The sequence below is a fragment of the Brienomyrus brachyistius genome, chromosome 6, assembly GCF_023856365.1.
Source record: "Brienomyrus brachyistius isolate T26 chromosome 6, BBRACH_0.4, whole genome shotgun sequence".
Taxonomy (NCBI): Eukaryota; Metazoa; Chordata; class Actinopteri; order Osteoglossiformes; family Mormyridae; genus Brienomyrus; species Brienomyrus brachyistius.
The window spans coordinates 7289718-7309360 of NC_064538.1; the positions used below are offsets into that span (position 1 = coordinate 7289718).

At 43.4% G+C, this 19643-nt stretch overlaps 1 protein-coding gene across 7 annotated transcripts in view; it reads left to right on the forward strand.

Moving 5' to 3' along the window:
* Positions 1 to 19643, forward strand: part of LOC125745529 (protein kinase C-binding protein 1-like) — a 311418-nt gene that overhangs the window by 288703 nt on the left and 3072 nt on the right. For 2 of the 7 annotated variants that reach the window (XM_049018489.1, XM_049018488.1), the window contains exons 3-21: positions 6651 to 6721; positions 8829 to 8974; positions 9655 to 9873; positions 10429 to 10542; positions 11591 to 11653; positions 11832 to 11924; positions 12010 to 12097; positions 12180 to 12235; positions 12373 to 12450; positions 12583 to 12698; positions 12862 to 13340; positions 16484 to 16624; positions 16772 to 16924; positions 17040 to 17525; positions 17712 to 18188; positions 18460 to 18650; positions 18745 to 18825; positions 19094 to 19172; positions 19264 to 19503. In XM_049018489.1, the coding sequence (XP_048874446.1) occupies positions 6651 to 6721; positions 8829 to 8974; positions 9655 to 9873; positions 10429 to 10542; positions 11591 to 11653; positions 11832 to 11924; positions 12010 to 12097; positions 12180 to 12235; positions 12373 to 12450; positions 12583 to 12698; positions 12862 to 13340; positions 16484 to 16624; positions 16772 to 16924; positions 17040 to 17525; positions 17712 to 18188; positions 18460 to 18650; positions 18745 to 18825; positions 19094 to 19172; positions 19264 to 19503 (3371 nt within the window). Of the gene's footprint in view, positions 1 to 1411; positions 1920 to 2739; positions 3058 to 6650; positions 6722 to 8828; positions 8975 to 9654; positions 9874 to 10428; positions 10543 to 11590; positions 11654 to 11831; positions 11925 to 12009; positions 12098 to 12179; positions 12236 to 12372; positions 12451 to 12582; positions 12699 to 12861; positions 13341 to 16483; positions 16625 to 16771; positions 16925 to 17039; positions 17526 to 17711; positions 18189 to 18459; positions 18651 to 18744; positions 18826 to 19093; positions 19173 to 19263; positions 19504 to 19643 lie in introns of those variants that run through there. The other 5 variants (XM_049018490.1, XM_049018491.1, XM_049018493.1 and 2 more) reach the window with 5 other exon arrangements.

Genomic DNA, 19643 nt, shown 5'->3' on the forward strand with positions numbered 1-19643 from the left:
GGCAAGTTCTTTAATACTATCATTACTTATTAAATAATATTGAGAAACAAAACAGTACAAAAAATACATTGACCATTTTCTCTTGGTTGCCTTGATTGTTTCAGGAAGGGGGGGGTTCTTCTTAAAAGGAGATTGTGAGGACCTTTGTGTGCTTGTGTCACATGCCATGCGAGAGAAAATGGAAGGTGGGGGCAGGACTCTTACAGCACAGTGGGGGCTCCTGGGGAGGCCGAGCAACTTGTTTTTTTTCTCTGTCGGGACGTAAATGTGAGTTCTTAACCAATGCTTATTTTCCTTCCCCGTTTTTTATCTTAAATTTCTAGGCTTTAAATTAAATTAAAAATAAACCACCAATCACAATGAGCTCATTTTCTTAACCCATGGAGCAGACTCTTTCATACTGTTCCTTTTTGTTTTCACTTTTGGGATCACTCACCTTGAGATTAGCTGCTGATTCATATAAATGCTAACTGGGGCTCGCTCACTCGCCGCCGCTCGCTTTTTCGTCTGTTTCCTGCGAGCGGGACTGAGCCTCTAAGGGCACGTGAGAGCGAGGCCTAGCATGCCACGCTGTTCGAGATTTCACCAGGATCGTAGCTTTTCCTGAGTCTCGGCTGTTTGCAGACGGCTGTGGGGAGAGTAGGGTTTCACACTGGACCCAGGAAATACGATTTCCTCCCTGAACTGCCACCAGAGAGCTATTCCTGCCAGCTGGTTTAAAAATGTGACCCCCTTCTCCTTCTGTGTTTGCTTGTTTTGCTTTCTTGCTCCAAACTAGAATTTCTGCTGGGGAATAGAAGAGCTGCTGTTTAACACTACACAGATCTTGTTGTGTTTTTAGTCATTTCAGTCTGTGGAGTTTCACATTAGTAAGGCTGCTGATTTATGTTTTTTCCTAAATGAACCTTCAGCACAGGACATTCTTTCAAGCTCTTAATGTGCTAGAATCTTCTGTTGTCCATGTTAATCTATTTGTTTTCTGTATATTTTGTTCCTATGAATTTCTGCAAAGTAGTGCTTGATAATTTCCTTTATCTTATGTTTAGATATATTTATGTGAAACTTAAACATTTGTGTTTAAGTGTTTGATGCAGTAGCAGGCTTTTACGTGAAATAGTTATTGTAACTGGTAAAATATTTTTAACCATAATATTTAAAATATAGAGCTTATGTACCCATTGCTGACTTCTGCTGATCTATTTTTGATCTAGTGATAATATATTAAGGAAATTCCATCAGAACTCTGCCTCTTTTCTTTTTTTTGAAGCGCTGGTGGTCTTATTTTAACCTCTGTTCTATATTTATGTTGATTATTTAGGATCCTACTTGGTTTTAGCATTGGTGCTTTTAAATTATTATTTTCAGGTGGTGATAATTTGTTTTTTTTTTTTTTTTTGGTCCCTGAATGATTCTGCTTTTAATTCAGTAGGTATACCAGTGTTTGTGCTCGAAAGGATCTGTTCCATGGAAGGGCTTCTTTTTAAAATGGACACCGGAACATTATCTTTTGGCTTGCACTCAGATTATTTTAAGAAGGCTGTGCAGAACATACCGTGGATGTCTTTTTTTTCCCTGTACCTTTGATTTAATTCGAAAATTCTCAGACTGAATATTTGTACGTCGGCCTGAAATGATTGTTTAATTTGTGAAGAATATCTGCATTGCAGCAAAATGTCTAAGAGAGAGAAGGTAGCAATGAGCTGTGTGGCACAGCGCAGCCGCCCAATCAGACCCCTCCGTGCAGCACTCAAACCAATCGCTGCCACAGCCGAGGTTAAAGATTGACAATTGCAGTGTAGCAGCAGGGAGAGCAAGGCCCTTCTGGAAAATTCTGCAACCATCTTTGTTTCATCCCATCCATCCAAATTTTAAAGGCCAGGGTGAAGAATTGTCTTGTTTATTCTGTGCATTAAGACAAGGTATGCTGCTATGTGTCAATTTTCTTCATTCAGGGATGTTATATGGCGAAGCAGTTATGATAATCTTATTTTATGGAATGTCTGAGATATGGAGCATAAACAGGCTCTGCTTTCTCCACCGTGGGCTCTAGCTGCCTGTCCTCGAGTGGGGTGAATGTTGCTGACGTTGAAGGTGTAGCCTGTTATGTATCTGCAGACGAGTAAGCCAGCACGGCTCCTGTGTCTGTTGTTGTTGCTGTGTTGTCATCTCCCACAGACGTAGCCCTCTGGCTTGAGTCGTGGAGGCTTTGGGGTTATGTGCACTGCTGCTCCTCCACCAGGTCTAAGCGTCCCAGGAGGTCGATTCCCATCTGGAGCTAAAACCAGATGAAACAGTTGGTCTGTGACTAGTCTTTGAGGTTCCCTATTCAAAATGCGTAGTTTTTTTTTTTTTAATTCTTTTAAATATTTACTCTTAATTCCCTTGGGAATGTCAAATGCTGAAAGGTCACATTTTGCAATAAAAGGAACATCATTTTATTTCAGATTTTATATGTGCTTGTTGAAACCACAAAGGTGCATGCAGTGGAAAAGGAGCCGGTGTGGGGAGAGGACAAGCTGATTTTCCAGTGTGCTGCTTCTCCCTCTCCCTCTCTCCATAGCTGCCCGGATGGCCTCTGCCGTAGTTTGGATCTGTGTTTTTTTTTTTTTTTCCCTCCCCCATCACTGCTCTAATCTTTTCGGCGCTGCTCTGTGTTTGCATGTGCCAGCACCTGCTTTCTGACTCCAGCTACAGGGGTGGGGGGGGGTGTTTTGTCTCCATTTTTTACGTGGACAGTGATCTCCAGTGTTGAATTGATAGTTTTCCCTCCGAATCCAGGGTCTGTTGTTTTTGATTTTTTTGTCCCTCTTTGTCTCCCTGGAATACGTGATCTTTTTTTTTTTTTTTTAAATCTGAGCTTCGAAGGCCTACTGTGGTCCTCTGCACATTATGAACATGTTGCTTCAAGAATCCTGCCCTAGGTTCTCCTGCAAATGTTCTTCACCTTGTATCATCTGAATTTTTGGTAGGAAAGAACATGCACTTCCTTTTTGAAGCAGCAGACTTAACAGAGATAGTCTGAAATGTTTTAAGGTAGTCCAAAGGACAGGAGGGAAGGTCAGTATTTTGTTGTTTCTTTGTGAGAACAGAGTTATGTTAATTTCACAACAATACAACTATTAGCTGATTTAGTGTCTTGCGTGAAACATTTGTGTTCTTTCTAGAATTACATGTGACTTAAAGGTTTTGTTATCCAAAGAGGCATTGACGATGTATTGCTTTCTGCAACCTTTGGAAGTGTTGGCCTTGTGATATTTTGAGTAGCGTACTTGAGTGTAAATGTTTAAAATGGCTACAATGGTTCAGTGATCAAATATGATCATGCTCTCTTTATGCCACAGTAGCCTGCTGATGATGTCACTGTTACTTATCAAAAACACAGTACGGTCAGTCTACACAGTGGTAATTTATGATTTTTATTGTGGCTGTATTCAATTGAAATACAAGAAATAAATCAAATACCAGATGTTTGGTTTTCGTAGCTACTTCTCCATTCTGGCTTGACCATTAATATGGTATGAGGTCAATGGTGGTCAACTGCCACTTCACACATCCTGTCTATGCCCTGGTGTTTAGTACAGTAATGGGGGATGGAGAGCTTCTCTGAAACCAGCATTATTCCAGGTGGGCTTGACGCTATGACCCTTACGGCCTCAATGTGTATCTGCGACAGCTTGGAGTTTGTTTTTGTCTACAGGAGCCTGAATTAATAAACGTAACAAAACTGCTTCCGTTATGTAATTTGGCACAAGATATGAATAGAAAATCAAAGCTTTGAGGATGATGGTCATTTAGCTTTTATACAGATGAAACTGCTTGGAACCTGACAATTTTGTTTGTTGGCCACTGAAAGAGAGCGGGAGGAGAATGTGCTGAATTTGTATATGTAAGGAAGTTGACATCAGTCACATTTTGATTTTTTTGAGATGGTATAATTGCCGTGTGATACTTCCATGGGCTCTATCCTAATGCTTTTGCGAAGGTGGTATAATTTTCCCTCTTCAGAAACTGGAGTGTGGATTGTGGGGCTTGTTTTCTCATCAGGGTGTACACACTGTCAGTTAGACATGAATGAGTTTTCCTTCCATCAATGAGTACATTGTGCCATGACGACAAAGTTCTCCTACCCGAAGGCCTTTCATCCAGACCAGGGTTTGCATTTTCCTGTTTGCCATTTGGAACTGCAATAAAGCAGAACGCCTAGTCTACATATTAATAACGCTTTATGAAAGGCCTTATTAAAAATTTTGTTTTTGTTTTAACATTGTGCAGGTCAGTAGCTACAAAATATCTTTTAGGTGTTTTTTTTCCCCCCCAATCTCATTGTCTCCATTCTACAATCATTCTGATCCATATTGCACAGGTTTTATTTTCTTGCATGCTATGGTTTGTTACATTGTATTATCTGTCTGTCTTTGCAAAAATACTCATGCACTATTTGTGGAGGCTTTTATGGAAGCTGGCACAGAAGGTCAGCAGGCAGCTCTGCCTCCAGTGTCGTCAAGCACCATTGCTATATGTGGGTTTTGCGTAAGCTTTGCCCCAGTTCTCAGATTTCCTTTCCCAATTTGAAGATGGGCGGTTCTTATATGCATGTGTGCCCGCACGTGTGCCCACACGTGTGCCCGCTGTCATACCCTGGATTGGCATGACCTGTATACAATAAGCTTTTGAAGATTGATGGATAAAATTATCCGTGGAAACACTTTTGCTTAAACATTTTCTCCCCTCATTTTGTACTGCCCTCCACAAGTCCAGTGGTTTGCGCACGATAATTAGCAAGTGTATGTATATGCCTAAGTTGGTCTTTGCCTCTGCTTTAGAAACCTCCCTTTTATGGTATGATACCCTGGGATAACTGATCAGATCTGGTCACTGAGTTTAAAGGTGCATTCTGGATGAGTCTCACTGATCCCCATGTCTTCAGTGGATGCCTTTCCTGAAGCACATGAGTTAGGGCCGGACGATATGACCTCAAACCAGTCACGATTAACTGAACATTTTACGATTAATGGGGGAGAATTATTTAATTTTTTTTGCTTTTATTTCATTGACTAGGTTTGTATTGTAAATAAACTTTTAAAGCTGGGATTTTTTTTAATGAAAGACTATTTCTATGATATTTCAATAATTGAAGGAAACAAACAGAGATGAACCATTCATGGCTATTCATTGAGTGTTTCAAAGAACTCGCAGAAATCGCTTGAAATGAAAACGTCTTTTGAAAAAGATCTCATTTTAGTTTTAATGTGAAAGGCAAGTTCCCCGAAAAAGTAGAAAATATTTTGTATTTCTTGCAAATAAACATGGTCTGTCTGGGTGAAATTGATCGCTATAAGTGGATGATCATTAATCGATTTTTTTTTTCTTCTTCATTGTCTGACATTTGTATGGAAAGTGCCATTATTCTTTGATTTCAAAATACAGTACAGTTGCTTCAAATGCTTTTCAAATTACAGTACTACACAAATTAAATGACTGTATAATTCAAGTACGCTATAATACAGTACAGAACTGTACATACAATACAGCTTATTGTAGTTTCACTACTGCATCTCGTTGGCTCATTTTTGGCAGTTTATCATAAACTTTTAGTCTATATTTGTCATTGAGTGAAAATGAATTTGTTTTTCCTGTCATGTTAGCCTCAGGTAGCAAGCCGGAAGCAGATGGGTTACCGCAAGACAAAGTAGGCGAGTTAAAAAAAAAAAAAAAAAGAATGATCATAGTTCTTAATTTTCCGTATGTTATGTATAAAAAGACCCAAAATGAACACTAAGCGGATCAATTAACTGTAAGCGAATTATTTAAACTGTATTTGTACAGGAATGATTCTGTCCCAAGCTTTTTGATCAATATAAGAGGTCGACCACTATAACTGTGATTACTATGAGCGGTTTCCACGGTATTTTAAATATTGCTTGTTGAAACCGATTGGTGGTATTACATTTGGTAGCTGAAACATTTTTTCGCAGTGTTTACATTTAATCTCTTTTTTTGTTCGGTGTCATCATCACTAAAATGACGGAAACGGCCTTTTTCTTAGGTAAAAGTCGCAGGAGATGCTCAGCTCGGTGTTATAGTTCTCCATGTTGTTTTCATGTCACTGACTGGTCAGGGTGGAGTCACGTGACAGCACACGCGGTAGTATGTTTTTAAGGGGACAGTACATTAACACACCCTGAGTAAAGTATTAACAGAATGTAAAAACAAAAACGAAGGAACGGACAAGATTTTGTCGATTAGAGGTTCTGAATGTCGGTTTCGATTCATTTTATATTAATTGTCCAGCCCTAACGTTAATTCTGCTGAGTGGAGGAAAGGCTCCATTGTTGCTATGGAGATACTCTCCTGAGATACCAATGGAAACACAAACACAACTGAAATTTCTAGTTAGACACTAATTAACCAATTTAACAACTGAAAAGGTTAACATGTTGTCAGAAAGAGCTGATGGAGCAGCCAGTGTCTCAATTGAATGTGCCTCTTGAACCTGTGCAGATGTAGAAAAAAATAAAAATTGACATTTCCTCTGACTTTTCTCAAGGGGACCACCTCACTGGCCTTGTCAAAGGTGTTTACGGCAGCAGGGATTTTAATGAACTGCTTGTGAGATGACACTTACGTTTGCCCTCCCTATTTTATCGCAGCTTGGCTGAAGAAGAAATAAAAACGGAGTCGGATGTGGTAGAAGGGATGGACGTTTCCACGCGATCCAAAGGTGAGAAGAAAGCGTAGAGCTAATTTATGTAGATGTCTGGAAGATGGGCTGAATTTTCTTAAAATTCATTGTAAGCTCAACCTGGCTGCATTATGCCTTGTTGACTTCTTGTCAGCATGTTTGTCTGCAGTGTACTGCTTGCCTCACTATATCGCTTTGGTCTGCTAAGTGCTAAATGTAAAATGAACCGTTTGGGATGTATTGCACGGTTTAAAATATTATCATTAGGTGTGGTTCTGTTTAAGCTCAGTTTGCCAACATCTGAACATTGCACTACGTTATTACTTGGATGGGGTTTCCATGGTTCATGTGCTGCAGATTTACACTCTCACACACGTATGCATGCACCTGGCTCTTGGTGATCTTATCTTTCTGTCTGTGTGGCGATAATGAATCTGATGACAGAATCTTCATTGAAAAGTAGTCGCACCTTGCTGCCTGTACCCCTCTCTCCTAGTCCACTTCTGAGTATTGAAAACCAGCTGTATGCTACTTAATGTCTTTATTTCCTCTGCAGTTTTTTTTTATATAAGATGCAATTTTTCCTAATCTTTTTCCTAATAAGGTGCAATTGCTAATGTGTGACACGAGACCAGATTCAGTGCAAAACTCATGCAATTCATTGATTATGTGGTGTGGTGTTTAGCAATAAAAATGAATTCAAAAAGCAGTCCTTTTCTTTCTGCACGTACAGTATCCCTCAGTGTGGCTTCTAACCTTTTTTTAGAGCAATGCTCAAGTCGGTTCAACAGGATGTGAGAGCATCTTTTTCCCCCCTAATCTGGTAAAATTTTGGAGGGAATCTGGTGCAGTAAATAATTCTGCTGCCTGGTATGGAAGAACAACTAAACTGCATGTCCGTTTGTGAAATATTGCTGTATTAAGCATAGTGTTGGGACAGACATGCTGTTGACACTGACATCATGGGTGGTATATTCCTGCATCCTTGGTCGAAGTTGGGGCTGTGGTTCCCCACCTGAGCTGGAAATGTTAAGCACTTGCTAGTCGAGTTGTAAGATTTGAAGACACCACATGATAATATCAGGGTAGACTTTTTTTTATTAATCCTCTTCCTGAACACACCTGACTTAAGCATAGCATGTTTACATACGTCGTGCTGATATTCTTTGGATGAATGTATGTCTCTTCCGCAGTTTTACGCTAAGCTGTAAATCATATTGAGAAGGAAAAAAGGTGGTAAACATATGATGCAATAGGAATGGCCAGGAGTAGATTTTCAGCGGCAGAACGGGCTGGAGTTGCTTTTTGGACCAGGCCATCTGTTTGACTGTGATTTTCATCCAGCAGGTGGGGAGGGGGAGGTGAGGCTGCTGGGTGCTGTGGAGGGGGAGTCGAGGCCCGCTGGGTGCTGTGGAGGGGGAGTCGAGGCCCGCTGGGTGCTGTGGAGGGGGAGTCGAGGCCCGCTGGGTGCTGTGGAGGGGGAGTCGAGGCCCGCTGGGTGCTGTGGAGGGGGAGTCGAGGCCCGCTGGGTGCTGTGGAGGGGGAGTCGAGGCCGCTGGGTGCTGTGGAGGGGGAGTCGAGGCCGCTGGGTGCTGTGGAGGGGGAGGCGAGGCCGCTGGGTGGTGCGGAGCGGGAGTCGAGGCCGCTGGGTGGTGCGGAGCGGGAGTCGAGGCCGCTGGGTGGTGCGGAGCGGGAGTCGAGGCCGCTGGGCGGTGCGGAGCGGGAGTCGAGGCCGCTGGGCGGTGCGGAGGGGGAGTCGAGGCCGCTGGGCGGTGCGGAGGGGGAGTCGAGGCCGCTGGGCGGTGCGGAGCGGGAGTCGAGGCCCGCTGGGCGCTGCGGAGGGGGAGTCGAGGCCCGCTGGGCGCTGCGGAGGGGGAGTCGAGGCCCGCTGGGCGCTGCGGAGGGGGAGTCGAGGGCCGCTGGGCGCTGCGGAGGGGGAGTCGAGGGCCGCTGGGCGCTGCGGAGGGGGAGTCGAGGGCCGCTGGGCGCTGCGGAGGGGGAGGCGAGGGCCGCTGGGCGCTGCGGAGGGGGAGGCGAGGCCCGCTGGGCGCTGCGGAGGGGGAGGCGAGGCCCGCTGGGCGCTGCGGAGGGGGAGGCGAGGCCGCTGGGCGCTGTGAAATGACCGTGAGACCGTCTGCCATTTCAGATCCTAGCCTGGCAGAAAGGGCAGCACAAAAACGAAAGCCCAGTCCTTCCCACTCATCCAATGGGCATTCACCTTCAGAAATGTCACCCAGCCCCATCAAAAAGAAAAAGAAACCAGGATTAGTAAACAGTAGTAACAAAGACCAGGTAAGCCAGTCCTAACTGTTAATCAAATCCCAACTGCAATGAAATTCATGGAGATCCATACGCTTACCTTGCATTCTATTCACTGCTTTTTAGGTGTGTACGAATGTGATATGTGAAATTTAAAAATTTTAGAAGTATTAAAATATTCATTTTCCATACATATATTGAGCCCAAATCTAAAAATGTTAAAAATTAAGAAAATGTTACCTTTAGGGAAAAGTTTTCTTTCTCTATGTGAGTGTATGTGCATCCTTTTTGGGCAGTAATATTGATGTAGTTTAGTTAATTGTGATATCATTTTGTTGTGTACACATTCCCTTTTGCATGAATAAGGCCTTACCACGCATTAGGTCAGAATTTGACTAAAGGCCCCGACTGGCTTTCATGTTGACATTAGCAGGTAAATGGCTAACTAAACAGGCTTTGTGGTTTGGACATGTTAACTTGGTAAAGGTCAGTGTCATGCAAGAAGGTAATAGTGTTTGCCAAATACAGACTAGGCCGTGGCGACCCGAGACACACCCTGCCTGTACTGCACAGTGGCACGCGGTTTTGTGCTCGCTAATCCCCAGCCACCAAAGTCTGTATTTTGCACCACGCTCAGTTTTGTCTCGTATGCTTATTGCTCTTTAATCCCTTGTGTTTTGAAACCCCACCTGTTTCTCTTGCCTGCATTTCAGTCAGAGCTAAGACATGGTCCCTTTTACTATGCGAAGCAGCCACTCACCACAGACCCTGTTGATGTTGTGCCGCAGGACGGACGGAATGATTTCTACTGCTGGGTGTGCCACCGAGAGGGCCAGGTGCTCTGTTGTGAGCTATGCCCCCGGGTGTACCATGCAAAGTGCCTGAAACTGGCCGCCGAGCCTGAGGGGGACTGGTTCTGTCCCGAGTGTGAGGTACTCTCTCACTTCTTGAGCAGTCTCATGTCGGGCATGTGCCTGTCCAGCTGCGCTGGAGGCCCGAGCAGCAGTGCGGCCAAACACAGAACTGCAGACGCCACCTGCAGGCTGCACTCGATACCATCTAGATTAGGGGATGGCTTTGCTGGCTCTGCAGCAGTGATCGGCTTCGGCTCTCTGTCTGGGTATAGAATTTTAGCGTGGCTCAGCGAAAACGGCCGAACAAATCTGCTTGGGTTGATTTGGGCGGCGCTCTGCGCCAGAGCTAGACTTTGTTGGCCGGTATTACACACACTGTGTGTTGCAGCTTTGCTTGTCACTCTTTCTGGTAAAAATGCATGCTTTCTATTGTTATTTTGCATTTCATGAAATATGATTTTTAACCGTTAATATTTTAAAAAAATAAAAAGAACACTTTTTGCTGAGAGTATAATCTGAAGAATGATTCTGAATGTATTTTAAAGGCTTTTTTTTCTGCTAGTCTGAAACCTGGATCATGAATTATGGGGTGTTGCAGAGTGTAAAGATGCACTTTCTCATCTTGCCTTTCAGAAAATAACAGTTGCGGAGTGCATAGAAACTCAGAGTAAAGCAATGACCATGCTAACAATAGACCAGCTGTCTTATCTGCTTAAGTTTGCACTCCAGAAGATGAAGCAGCCTGGGGTAAGTGCACAGGCCAAGTGTAAAGAGCAGGTCTTCCGGAGCTATCCGGTGTCTCTGAGGTGCTGCTCCCGTGCTCAATGGGAGTTGACCGTTTGTTTGTTTTTTTTTTTTGTCAAACAAACCAACATGGCCTCTAAGGACTTTCTCGTTTGAAAGCAAGGTGTTATTACCAAAAAGCAGTTTTCACACAGATCTTGCAGAACTTGCAGAAAGACCAGTGTCTTTTTAATGTCCTCTAACCATCTATGAAGATACTCTCCTCTCACTTTCGAAACTATTTGCTTAAGACCTGTTTTCCAAATTTTATGCTGCACCCAGATGCAATTGATGTATTATACTTTGCACTGTCCGACACCCTTCAAAGAAGGTCCCCTTTGAATACCTGATGTACTCTAATATACTAGATTAGCTGTTGTTTTTTCAGACTCCCTGTTCCAACAGCTGATTTCACCCGTCTGTGAGTTTTCACCTGGGGCAGCAGCGCTATCCTTCACATGTATTGTACTTATATATGGGGAAATAAATATAGATGTTCTGATTTGATTGTTATTCTGATCAACAGAAAGCAACCTATTGTCTGAGTAAGGCACTTAGGTTGCCCATTATTGGAGAAATATTACAGGAGGCTTTAATTTGCTTTGGACATGAGAATGACACGTGGGGCAGCATGTTTTACACAACACATTCTCCCCCCCATTTTTAACAGAACATTGCACACATTCCTAAAAGTGGAGTTTTCTGTTCACTGCTATTTCCCCCACATTCAGAATAGGCAGTAGAGTAACAATCGTGGCCGGGACGGACCATGGTCTATAGAGGGCTTATCACCCATGCTAGCGCATGGCCGTCTTCAATTTTGGGGCGATTTCTGGCCAGCGAGCTGAGAGCGATGCTCTGCAGACTTTAGAACGGTGAGCCTGCGGTGGGTGGGTTAGAATTTTTGTGCGTGGTGGTTGTAACAGGCTCTGATTGTCCCCACTTAACTACCCAGACAGTGGGGTTGAACACTCTTGTCTGGTTAGGAAAAGCTCTCCTTGCTCTCTTTCAGGACCCACCTCGCTCGTCTCTCTCCCCCCACGCAGCCGCCCAGCAGAGAAAACCTATTAATTGGGTAAAAAAAAATGACATATTTATGCTATATCCGTTAACATATCCGGAGTTTTCAAAGTTGCACACTGTCTGTCCAGATTACCAACGTGTGCTGGTGAAGTGTGATCACACTGATTTTGTGGCTTGTGTGTTAATGTGCTGGATACTTTCTCTCCTTCCCATATCAACCCCCCCCTTAGACTGAACCATTTCAGAAACCTGTATCACTAGAGCAACATCCAGATTATGCAGAATACATTTTCCATCCAATGGATCTCTGTACATTAGAAAAGGTATTTGGAGGAGATATCCATTAAATTTATTCTGTTAAAGGAATTTTGATGCTTAATAACTAATATTCTGTACATTTGCCCTCAGAATATAAAAAAGAAAATGTATGGCTGCACAGAAGCCTTCCTGGCTGATATGAAATGGATATTACACAACTGTATAATTTACAATGGAGGTAAGTCAGGAATGAATCGCACCAAAAAAGAAAATACAGGCTTGTGAAAATTGTCTCATTGATTGTCATGTGTTCCCACCAGGTAATCACAAACTTACAGCGACAGCAAAAGTCATCGTAAAAATCTGTGAACATGAAGTGAGTACTTCATTTACCGGTAGAACAATTTTGTGAGTTCTTTGTGGGTTCTATCAGCCCAGAATATCCATTGAAAGTAAAAGTTCTGTAATCATCAACTCACAAATTTGTATGTGTGTCTTTTTTTGTTGTTGTAGATGAATGAAATTGAGGTTTGTCCAGAGTGTTACCTATCATCTTGCCAAAAGAGGGAAAACTGGTTTTGTGAGCCATGTGTAAGTGTCCAGCTTCGCATTCTGCTTCTTATTGACGTGCTGGGGGTGCACATACTTCAAGGTTGGTGCATATGTTGGTGCAATGTGAAGAAGAGCTGTTTAGCTAATTTCCTCCTGTGCTGTTGTGTTTAGAGCCAGCCCCACCCTCTGGTGTGGGCGAAACTTAAAGGGTTTCCATTCTGGCCAGCAAAAGCTCTGCGGGATAAGGATGGACAAGTCGATGCTCGTTTCTTTGGGCAGCACGATAGGTAAACCTGTTCAGAATCACTTTGCATGTCTGTCCAGTTATCATGACAATTACTCTGTACTTCTTGTCATCTGGGAATGTAACCCAGATTGTCCACATTTTTGTGGAGCAAAAATGAGGACCAGGTTGTGAATCACTGATCTAACCTAGTCTTTTCCCCACAGGGCCTGGGTCCCCATAAATAACTGCTACCTCATGTCTAAAGAGATCCCTTTTTCTGTGAAAAAGACAAAGAGCATCTTCAACAGTGCCATGCAAGAGATGGAAATCTACGTGGAGAATATTCGCAAGAAGTTTGGAGTTTTCAACTATGCTCCGTTCAGGACCCCCTACACACCCAACAATCAGTTCCAGATGCTGCTGGACCCCTCCAATCCTGCAGCTGGTGTGGTCAAGACTGAAAAACCAGAGAAGATCAAGTTTAACTTTGACATGACAGCTTCTCCCAAGATGCTTCTGAGCAAGAGCGTGCTGTCAGGTGGTACGAGTAGGCGGATCTCGCTCACGGAGATGCCCCGTTCTCCTATGAGCACCAACTCCTCTGTGCACACAGGCTCTGACATTGAGCAGGACATCTCCGACAAAAGCATGAAAGTCATGCATGGTCACTACAGCACTGGTGAAGAGTCCATGGACTGCACAGGTACACTTCACTCTGCTGTTTTGCTGATTGGCCCTTGTACACTGTGTGACAAAGAGATCCAAATTGGATGATACAGTATGACAGAAAAAGTTCTTACATTTATATGTGCATTGATATCAAGAAGACAGCTAGTTGTGCTGTAACGTACAATAGAATATAGATAACATCACTGATAATGTTTTGCAAGACAAGTAGAAACATTGAGTGAATCCAAACATTTTTCTCCTAAGCCATTGGCTGTGTGTGTGTATATACAGACGTTCCTCTACTTACGAATGAGATACGTTCCGAATGGCCGTTCGTAATTTGAAATGTTCATAAGTCGTTATTCAGCATCATTTAAAGGGTACGCACAATTATAAAGAACTAGGATCCCGGGAGTACGCATGATACGCTGCTGCTGGGGGGGGGGGGGGGGGGGTCGTACTAGGCGGAATTGGTACACAGGACAAAAAATTGAAACGAGAGCTGAATAAACATACTTTGGACTTTTAGACATACGAACGAAGAGGATTATAAGTTCGTATGTTGAAAGTCCGTAAGTAGAGGAGTGTGTGTGTGTGTGTGTGTGTGTGTGTGTGTGTATGTATGTGTATATATATATATATATATATATATATATAAAAAATCTCTCACACACACATACATTGAGGTGAGCAAATGTCTCCACAATGTGATAAAAACTTGTTACTTTGATGTTGTGGGGACCTCCTAGTCCCTACAAGTACGGCTGGATCATTATCGTGATATAACTTCCCTTTATTGATATGCCAGACGCTCAATGAAAGTTCCATATAATTTAAGACGCAACATGTTGCTGGTGACACGCTTTGCATCACAAAATTAGGTCACTATCTCTGACTACTTGTCAGGACGAAGTGCAACCACAGCTATGAAACCGGCAGTGTATTGAACAAATAGACTGAAATCCTATTGAATTCTGTTATGTGAAATCCCAACAGTAATAGGAATCAGTAATTATGAGTAAAAATCAGTCTTTAAACTGAAGAGAAATAATGACCTGCCAGTTATACGTGATAATTATTGATATTGACTGATATGAAACTTTATCCCAATTACTTTTTTGGCCATGTCGCCCAACTCTACTCACAAGGATAACCTCAGTTTCCTAAAAATCTGTAACTGCAATCAAAAAACTAAACATTTCAAGGTCTTGTATTTAGTTTGGTTACTTATGGTTAAGGATACGGCTGGGTAGGGGTTGTCATAATTGGAATTAGGGTTAAGTCCATAGAAATGAATGGAGAGTCCCCATAAAGATATAAATATGTGTGTGTGTGTGTGTGTGTGACAGAGCGAGAGAAGCCCCAAATGTATTTATAATATCACATGTGAAGTCCTGATTTCCACCCTTCCCCCAACTGACTGTGGGTTTATTATGAAAGAGCGTTTGTCTGCCGCTGTGTATTATACAGCTGCAAAGGCACACTTTTTAATGTCAGTGATTTTTGGCATTAATCTCTTCATTATTCTTTTTTTGTGAAGGTAAGACATGGAAGCTTCATTGTTATTACAATATTTTTAGCACTTAATTGTTAATATGAAAAAGTCTACAGTCAACATACGGAGGACAGTGATCTTAATGTTGTGTAATGATGTATTTAGTAACTGGATTTTATTATTCATTCTGCGGGGTGTGTATTATGCTCATGTTTACATTAGCTGCAAAAACAAAAAAATCTGCATAGACCTGAGAGCTTTGGGCTATCATGAGAACTGCTTCGGTTTACCCTGGTACGTTGGTATTGATTCTACAAGTGTCACCGACTGCTTCATTCTGAAATCTGTAATTTTGTTGCTTGTGGTGGGGTGGGGTGGGGTGGGGGGTGGGGCGGCGCTGACTTCAAAATTACCCATAAGTATCCAGTTGGCTTGGACAGCATGGCATATGGCGTAATGCTATTATGCTCATCAGGCCATTCTGTGAATACTTATCCAAGAAGATTTTGTTTCCTCGCGGCTAGAATTGTTCATGCTTAGGGTGAAATGTGTGTGCTGGTTTGATTTTAATCAGCTAACTTTTTAAGAACATAAGAACTTCACAAACGATAGGGCGTCATTTGACCCATCAAGCTTGTCTGGGGAGTACTTAACTAATAGCTGAGAGTCGTTAAAATCTTATCTAGCTCTGATTTAAAGGAACCCAGCGTTTTAGCTTGCACTATACTAACAGGGAGACTATCCCATACTTTTAAGGGGATAACTGAACCTACACAGTGTGAGACAGATGCAGGTTCTACACAACTACTGTGGTTAGTGTGCATGGTTAGGTGTAAGGGGACATAGTTACCCTCTTAAGTTTTTCAGCCAGTATCTGATGAAATTGCTTATGTCTTAAACATTCTTAGTTAATGGATTCAGAATTTTAGTTTTGGCTTGCGGGTACAGACATTGAGCAGCATATGCTGATTTCCTTTGGATAAAATGGACAGGAGATTACTTCACTTCCATACCCACATCAAGTTAGCTGCTATGCCACATTAAATAAGTTTTGATCATTGAAGATTCTGGCAGGTCATCCATCCTCGTTTTGAAAATCACTGAGCTCTAGTCATGGTGGCTAAAATAATGGGTAGCTGGGCTTATCCAGTGAGGTTATTATATGGCACAATGGGATGGTATTTGCTTAACTTAGGAAGCACAACAGTGTAGACGCTTCTACTTTCAGTACGTGCTGTTTTTAATTAACGGTTTCTTTTTATTGTATTGGTTCATTGTATTGTAGGTTATAGTGAGTGATATCCCATAAATGGTGCAGTACTTGGTATGTTAAGTTGGGCTTGTGACTGTGACAGGTATGATTGTGGTATGTAGAAAGTCCAGCTGTTCTACTCTAACTGATTTGGTAAATCTCTTCAGCTGTAAAAATGAGTATATCTGTAAGCAAATCTAAATAATTTTTAGATGCCCTGGGAGTATATTGATTAGGAACAGTATACCCACTTGTTCACTTTATGTTGTTAAAAAAAATGCTGTCCGTCTTCATTCTATACGAAAAACAATGTTAGCCAGATTGCCTCCTGTTCTACAATGACAATGTCTATTGCTGAATTGAATTTCATTTAGAAATATCTGTATTTCCACATTTAAATTTTAGAAGCTGAACTCCTTTTCCTTTACAGCTTCTCCAGCTTCTGCAAAGACTGGGCATGCAGGCAGTGCCACAGGCAGTCCCAAGCCGTTTTCCCCACAGGCTTCCACACCTATTGCCCCCAAGCAGGAGAGAGCGCCCCCTACTGGGAGCATTCTCAATCTCAATCTTGGTGAGCGTCGTCCTCCCCCATAGTGTGTATATGTGGCTCTTCATTTAGCACAAGTTTGTGAGCATCTACATCAGTTGCCAGTGTAACTGCTCGAGTTAAACATTTAGTGTCAGGGGAAAAAAACATTTTTTTCCTCTGCTTCTCCAGATAGGAGCAAAGCAGAGATGGACTTGAAAGAGCTGAGTGAGACGGTACAGCAGCAAACGGCACCAGTAGTGCTGACTTCACCAAAGAGACCCATAAAGCGCCATTATCAGCTCAACTTGGATAAAACCATTGAGATTTGCAAAGCACAACTTGGTATGAACATTTACCCGTGACAGATAACGATTTGTGGTGGTGCCATTTACCGATGGCTTTCAAGTATATCTAAATTCCTTTCGGTAATCTTGGATTGTTATTTCACTCTGAGCAGGAATCGATGAAATTTCTGAGGACATCGACCACAGCGATTCGGAGGACTCTGAGAAGTTTGACTCTAGTGACAGTGAGTACATGAGCGATGAGGAGCAGAAGGCGAAGGATGGCCAGGAGGTGGCTGACAAAGACCAACCTGAGAAGGACTCAAGAAAGAGGCCCAGGGTGCCATCTCAAGGAGAAGACGAGAGCAAGTTGGATGTTTCATCTAAGAAAGCCACGTCTGAGGTGCCAGCAGTGAAGGAGAAGCCGGGCAGCGATGCTGATAAAGAGGCCTCTGAGAAGAGCAAGATGCTCCAGCACTCCATTAAGAAGGAGAAGGACGGGCAGTCCTGTGGCACGGGGCTCGACATGGACTCGGACTCTGAGAGGGAGCTGGTAATAGACCTTGGGGATGACCAGGCCAGCCAGGAGCACAAACAGAATAAGAAGGAACCAGCAGCAGCCACGACACCCAAGGACCCAGTTGTCCCTAAGACTGAAGGTGAGAGGCTATTCGTACAGATGTTGGAGTCTTGAGAGAAATAATTAACAGCTACTTGCCATTAATTTGAGTAAATGGATTATTACATGGATCTAAACTAGGTTGTATGCCTCTGGATTTGTGTGCTTAATTTTGTATGGTGTTGCGTTTGAATGTCATCTAGGGTCGTGGTAATGTACTTTGCAGGTAAACCCCTTTCAACCTGTAGTGCAGCACCTCCACCCTCGAGCGACACATCCTCCTCTGCCCCCAGTGTGAAAGACCCTACTCGGTCCCCAATTACCATCCCCCTCAACGTGGTCTCCTTTGCTGCCACCCCCACGTCCAACCTGCTGCCCAACACGGCCACCACTGCAGGTTCCTCGCCAGCCGCAGCAGCGGCACCGGCCACTGTAAAGAAGCAGCGACCTCTTCTGCCGAGGGAGATAGCACCTACCGTGCAGCGTACGGTGGTGTGGAACCCAGCTGTAAAATTCCAGACTTCCTCACAGAAGTGGCACATGCAGAAGGTCCAACGGCAGCAGCAGAACCAGCAGCCAGCTGCGCAGTTACAGAGTCCCCAGGCCCAGACGCCCTCACAATCCCAGTCCTCGTCTTCCTCGGTGTCTTCTCCGCAGCAGCCTTCCTCTAGCACCAGATACCAGACAAGACAGGCTGTGAAAGGTGCTTTAACTTTTATCTCGAATCATCAAGAATTTTCATTTCTTGTCGTAAACCATTAGGCTTTCTCTCCAAAACAATTAATAAAATGATACTCTTCAAATGGTGCACATCAGTGGTGGACTGGCATTATCTTATTGTTGTTATTATAATTATCATAAAGGTAACATTTTCTGAAAGGCTAACAGTCCAGTGCTAATGTAGGCCTTTTAGTCATACACTCATTTAAGAAGAATTGGTGCAAGCAGTCATTACTCTTTCATGTTGTTTTCAGCGGTGCAGCAAAAAGAGGTCCTCCAGGGTACATCTACCTCGGCCGTCACCTTGGCGACTGGCACCCCAGCTGCATCCATTATCGCAACCCCTGGGACTGTTGCCAGTACCACTACTACTCTGGCTGGGGACTTCCAAGTCCCCACTGCCTCTGCAGATGTAGCCGCAGACATAGCAAAGTACACCAATAAAGTGAGTTTATGAAGTGTTTAAGAATGACCGATGATTTTTCTTTTTTTTTGTTCTGCTGAACAGGTTGACTTATTTGTTCCATTTTCCCTTTCAGGTAATGGACACAATAAAAGGAACCATGACGGAAATATACAATGATCTCTCGAAGAGCACATCAGGAAACACAGTAGCAGAGGTATTAGATCTACTATTGACTCTAATGCAGTGTTTCCCAGTGCAGTCCTCAGGGACCCACAGACAGTCCATGATTTTGCCTCCCAGCTCCTGGGAGGGAGTGAAAATGTGAACTGTCTGGCAGGGAGCTCAGAGGAAGCAAAAACATGGACTGACTGGGAGTCCCAGAGGACTGGATTGGAAAACACTGCTCTGGTGAATTAAGCCTGGATATACTGTATGCATCTCTGAAACTAACATTTTTTGCAAATTTAAATCTTTTGGTACAGATTCGCCGTTTAAGGATAGAAATTGAAAAATTGCAGTGGCTACACCAACAGGAATTATCTGAAATGAAGCACAACCTAGGTATGGTCATTCCTCCTGCAGTTTTCTCTCAGTAGTCCCAAAATAAGAGCTGGATCCTGAATTCCTGTGTGCATATGCGTGCACTTTCTAGAGCTCACCATGGCTGAGATGCGGCAGAGCCTGGAGCAGGAGCGCGAGCGCCTCATAGCGGAGGTGAAGAAGCAGATGGAGCTGGAGAGACAGCAGGCCGTGGATGAGACCAAGAAGAAGCAGTGGTGTGCCAACTGTAAGAAGGAGGCCATCTTCTACTGCTGCTGGAACACAAGCTACTGCGACTACCCCTGCCAGCAGGCTCACTGGCCAGAGCACATGAAGTCTTGCACACAGTCAGGTAACAGTCCTAGCTTTTGCTGTAAGCTTTTCCCTAACTGCAGTGCAGCTGCAGCCTGCTACAGATCTGATATCCTTAAACAGGGTTTCTCAAGCTGAGCTGCTAAAGGTGGGGTAATAGTGGAAACAAGTGAATGGCTT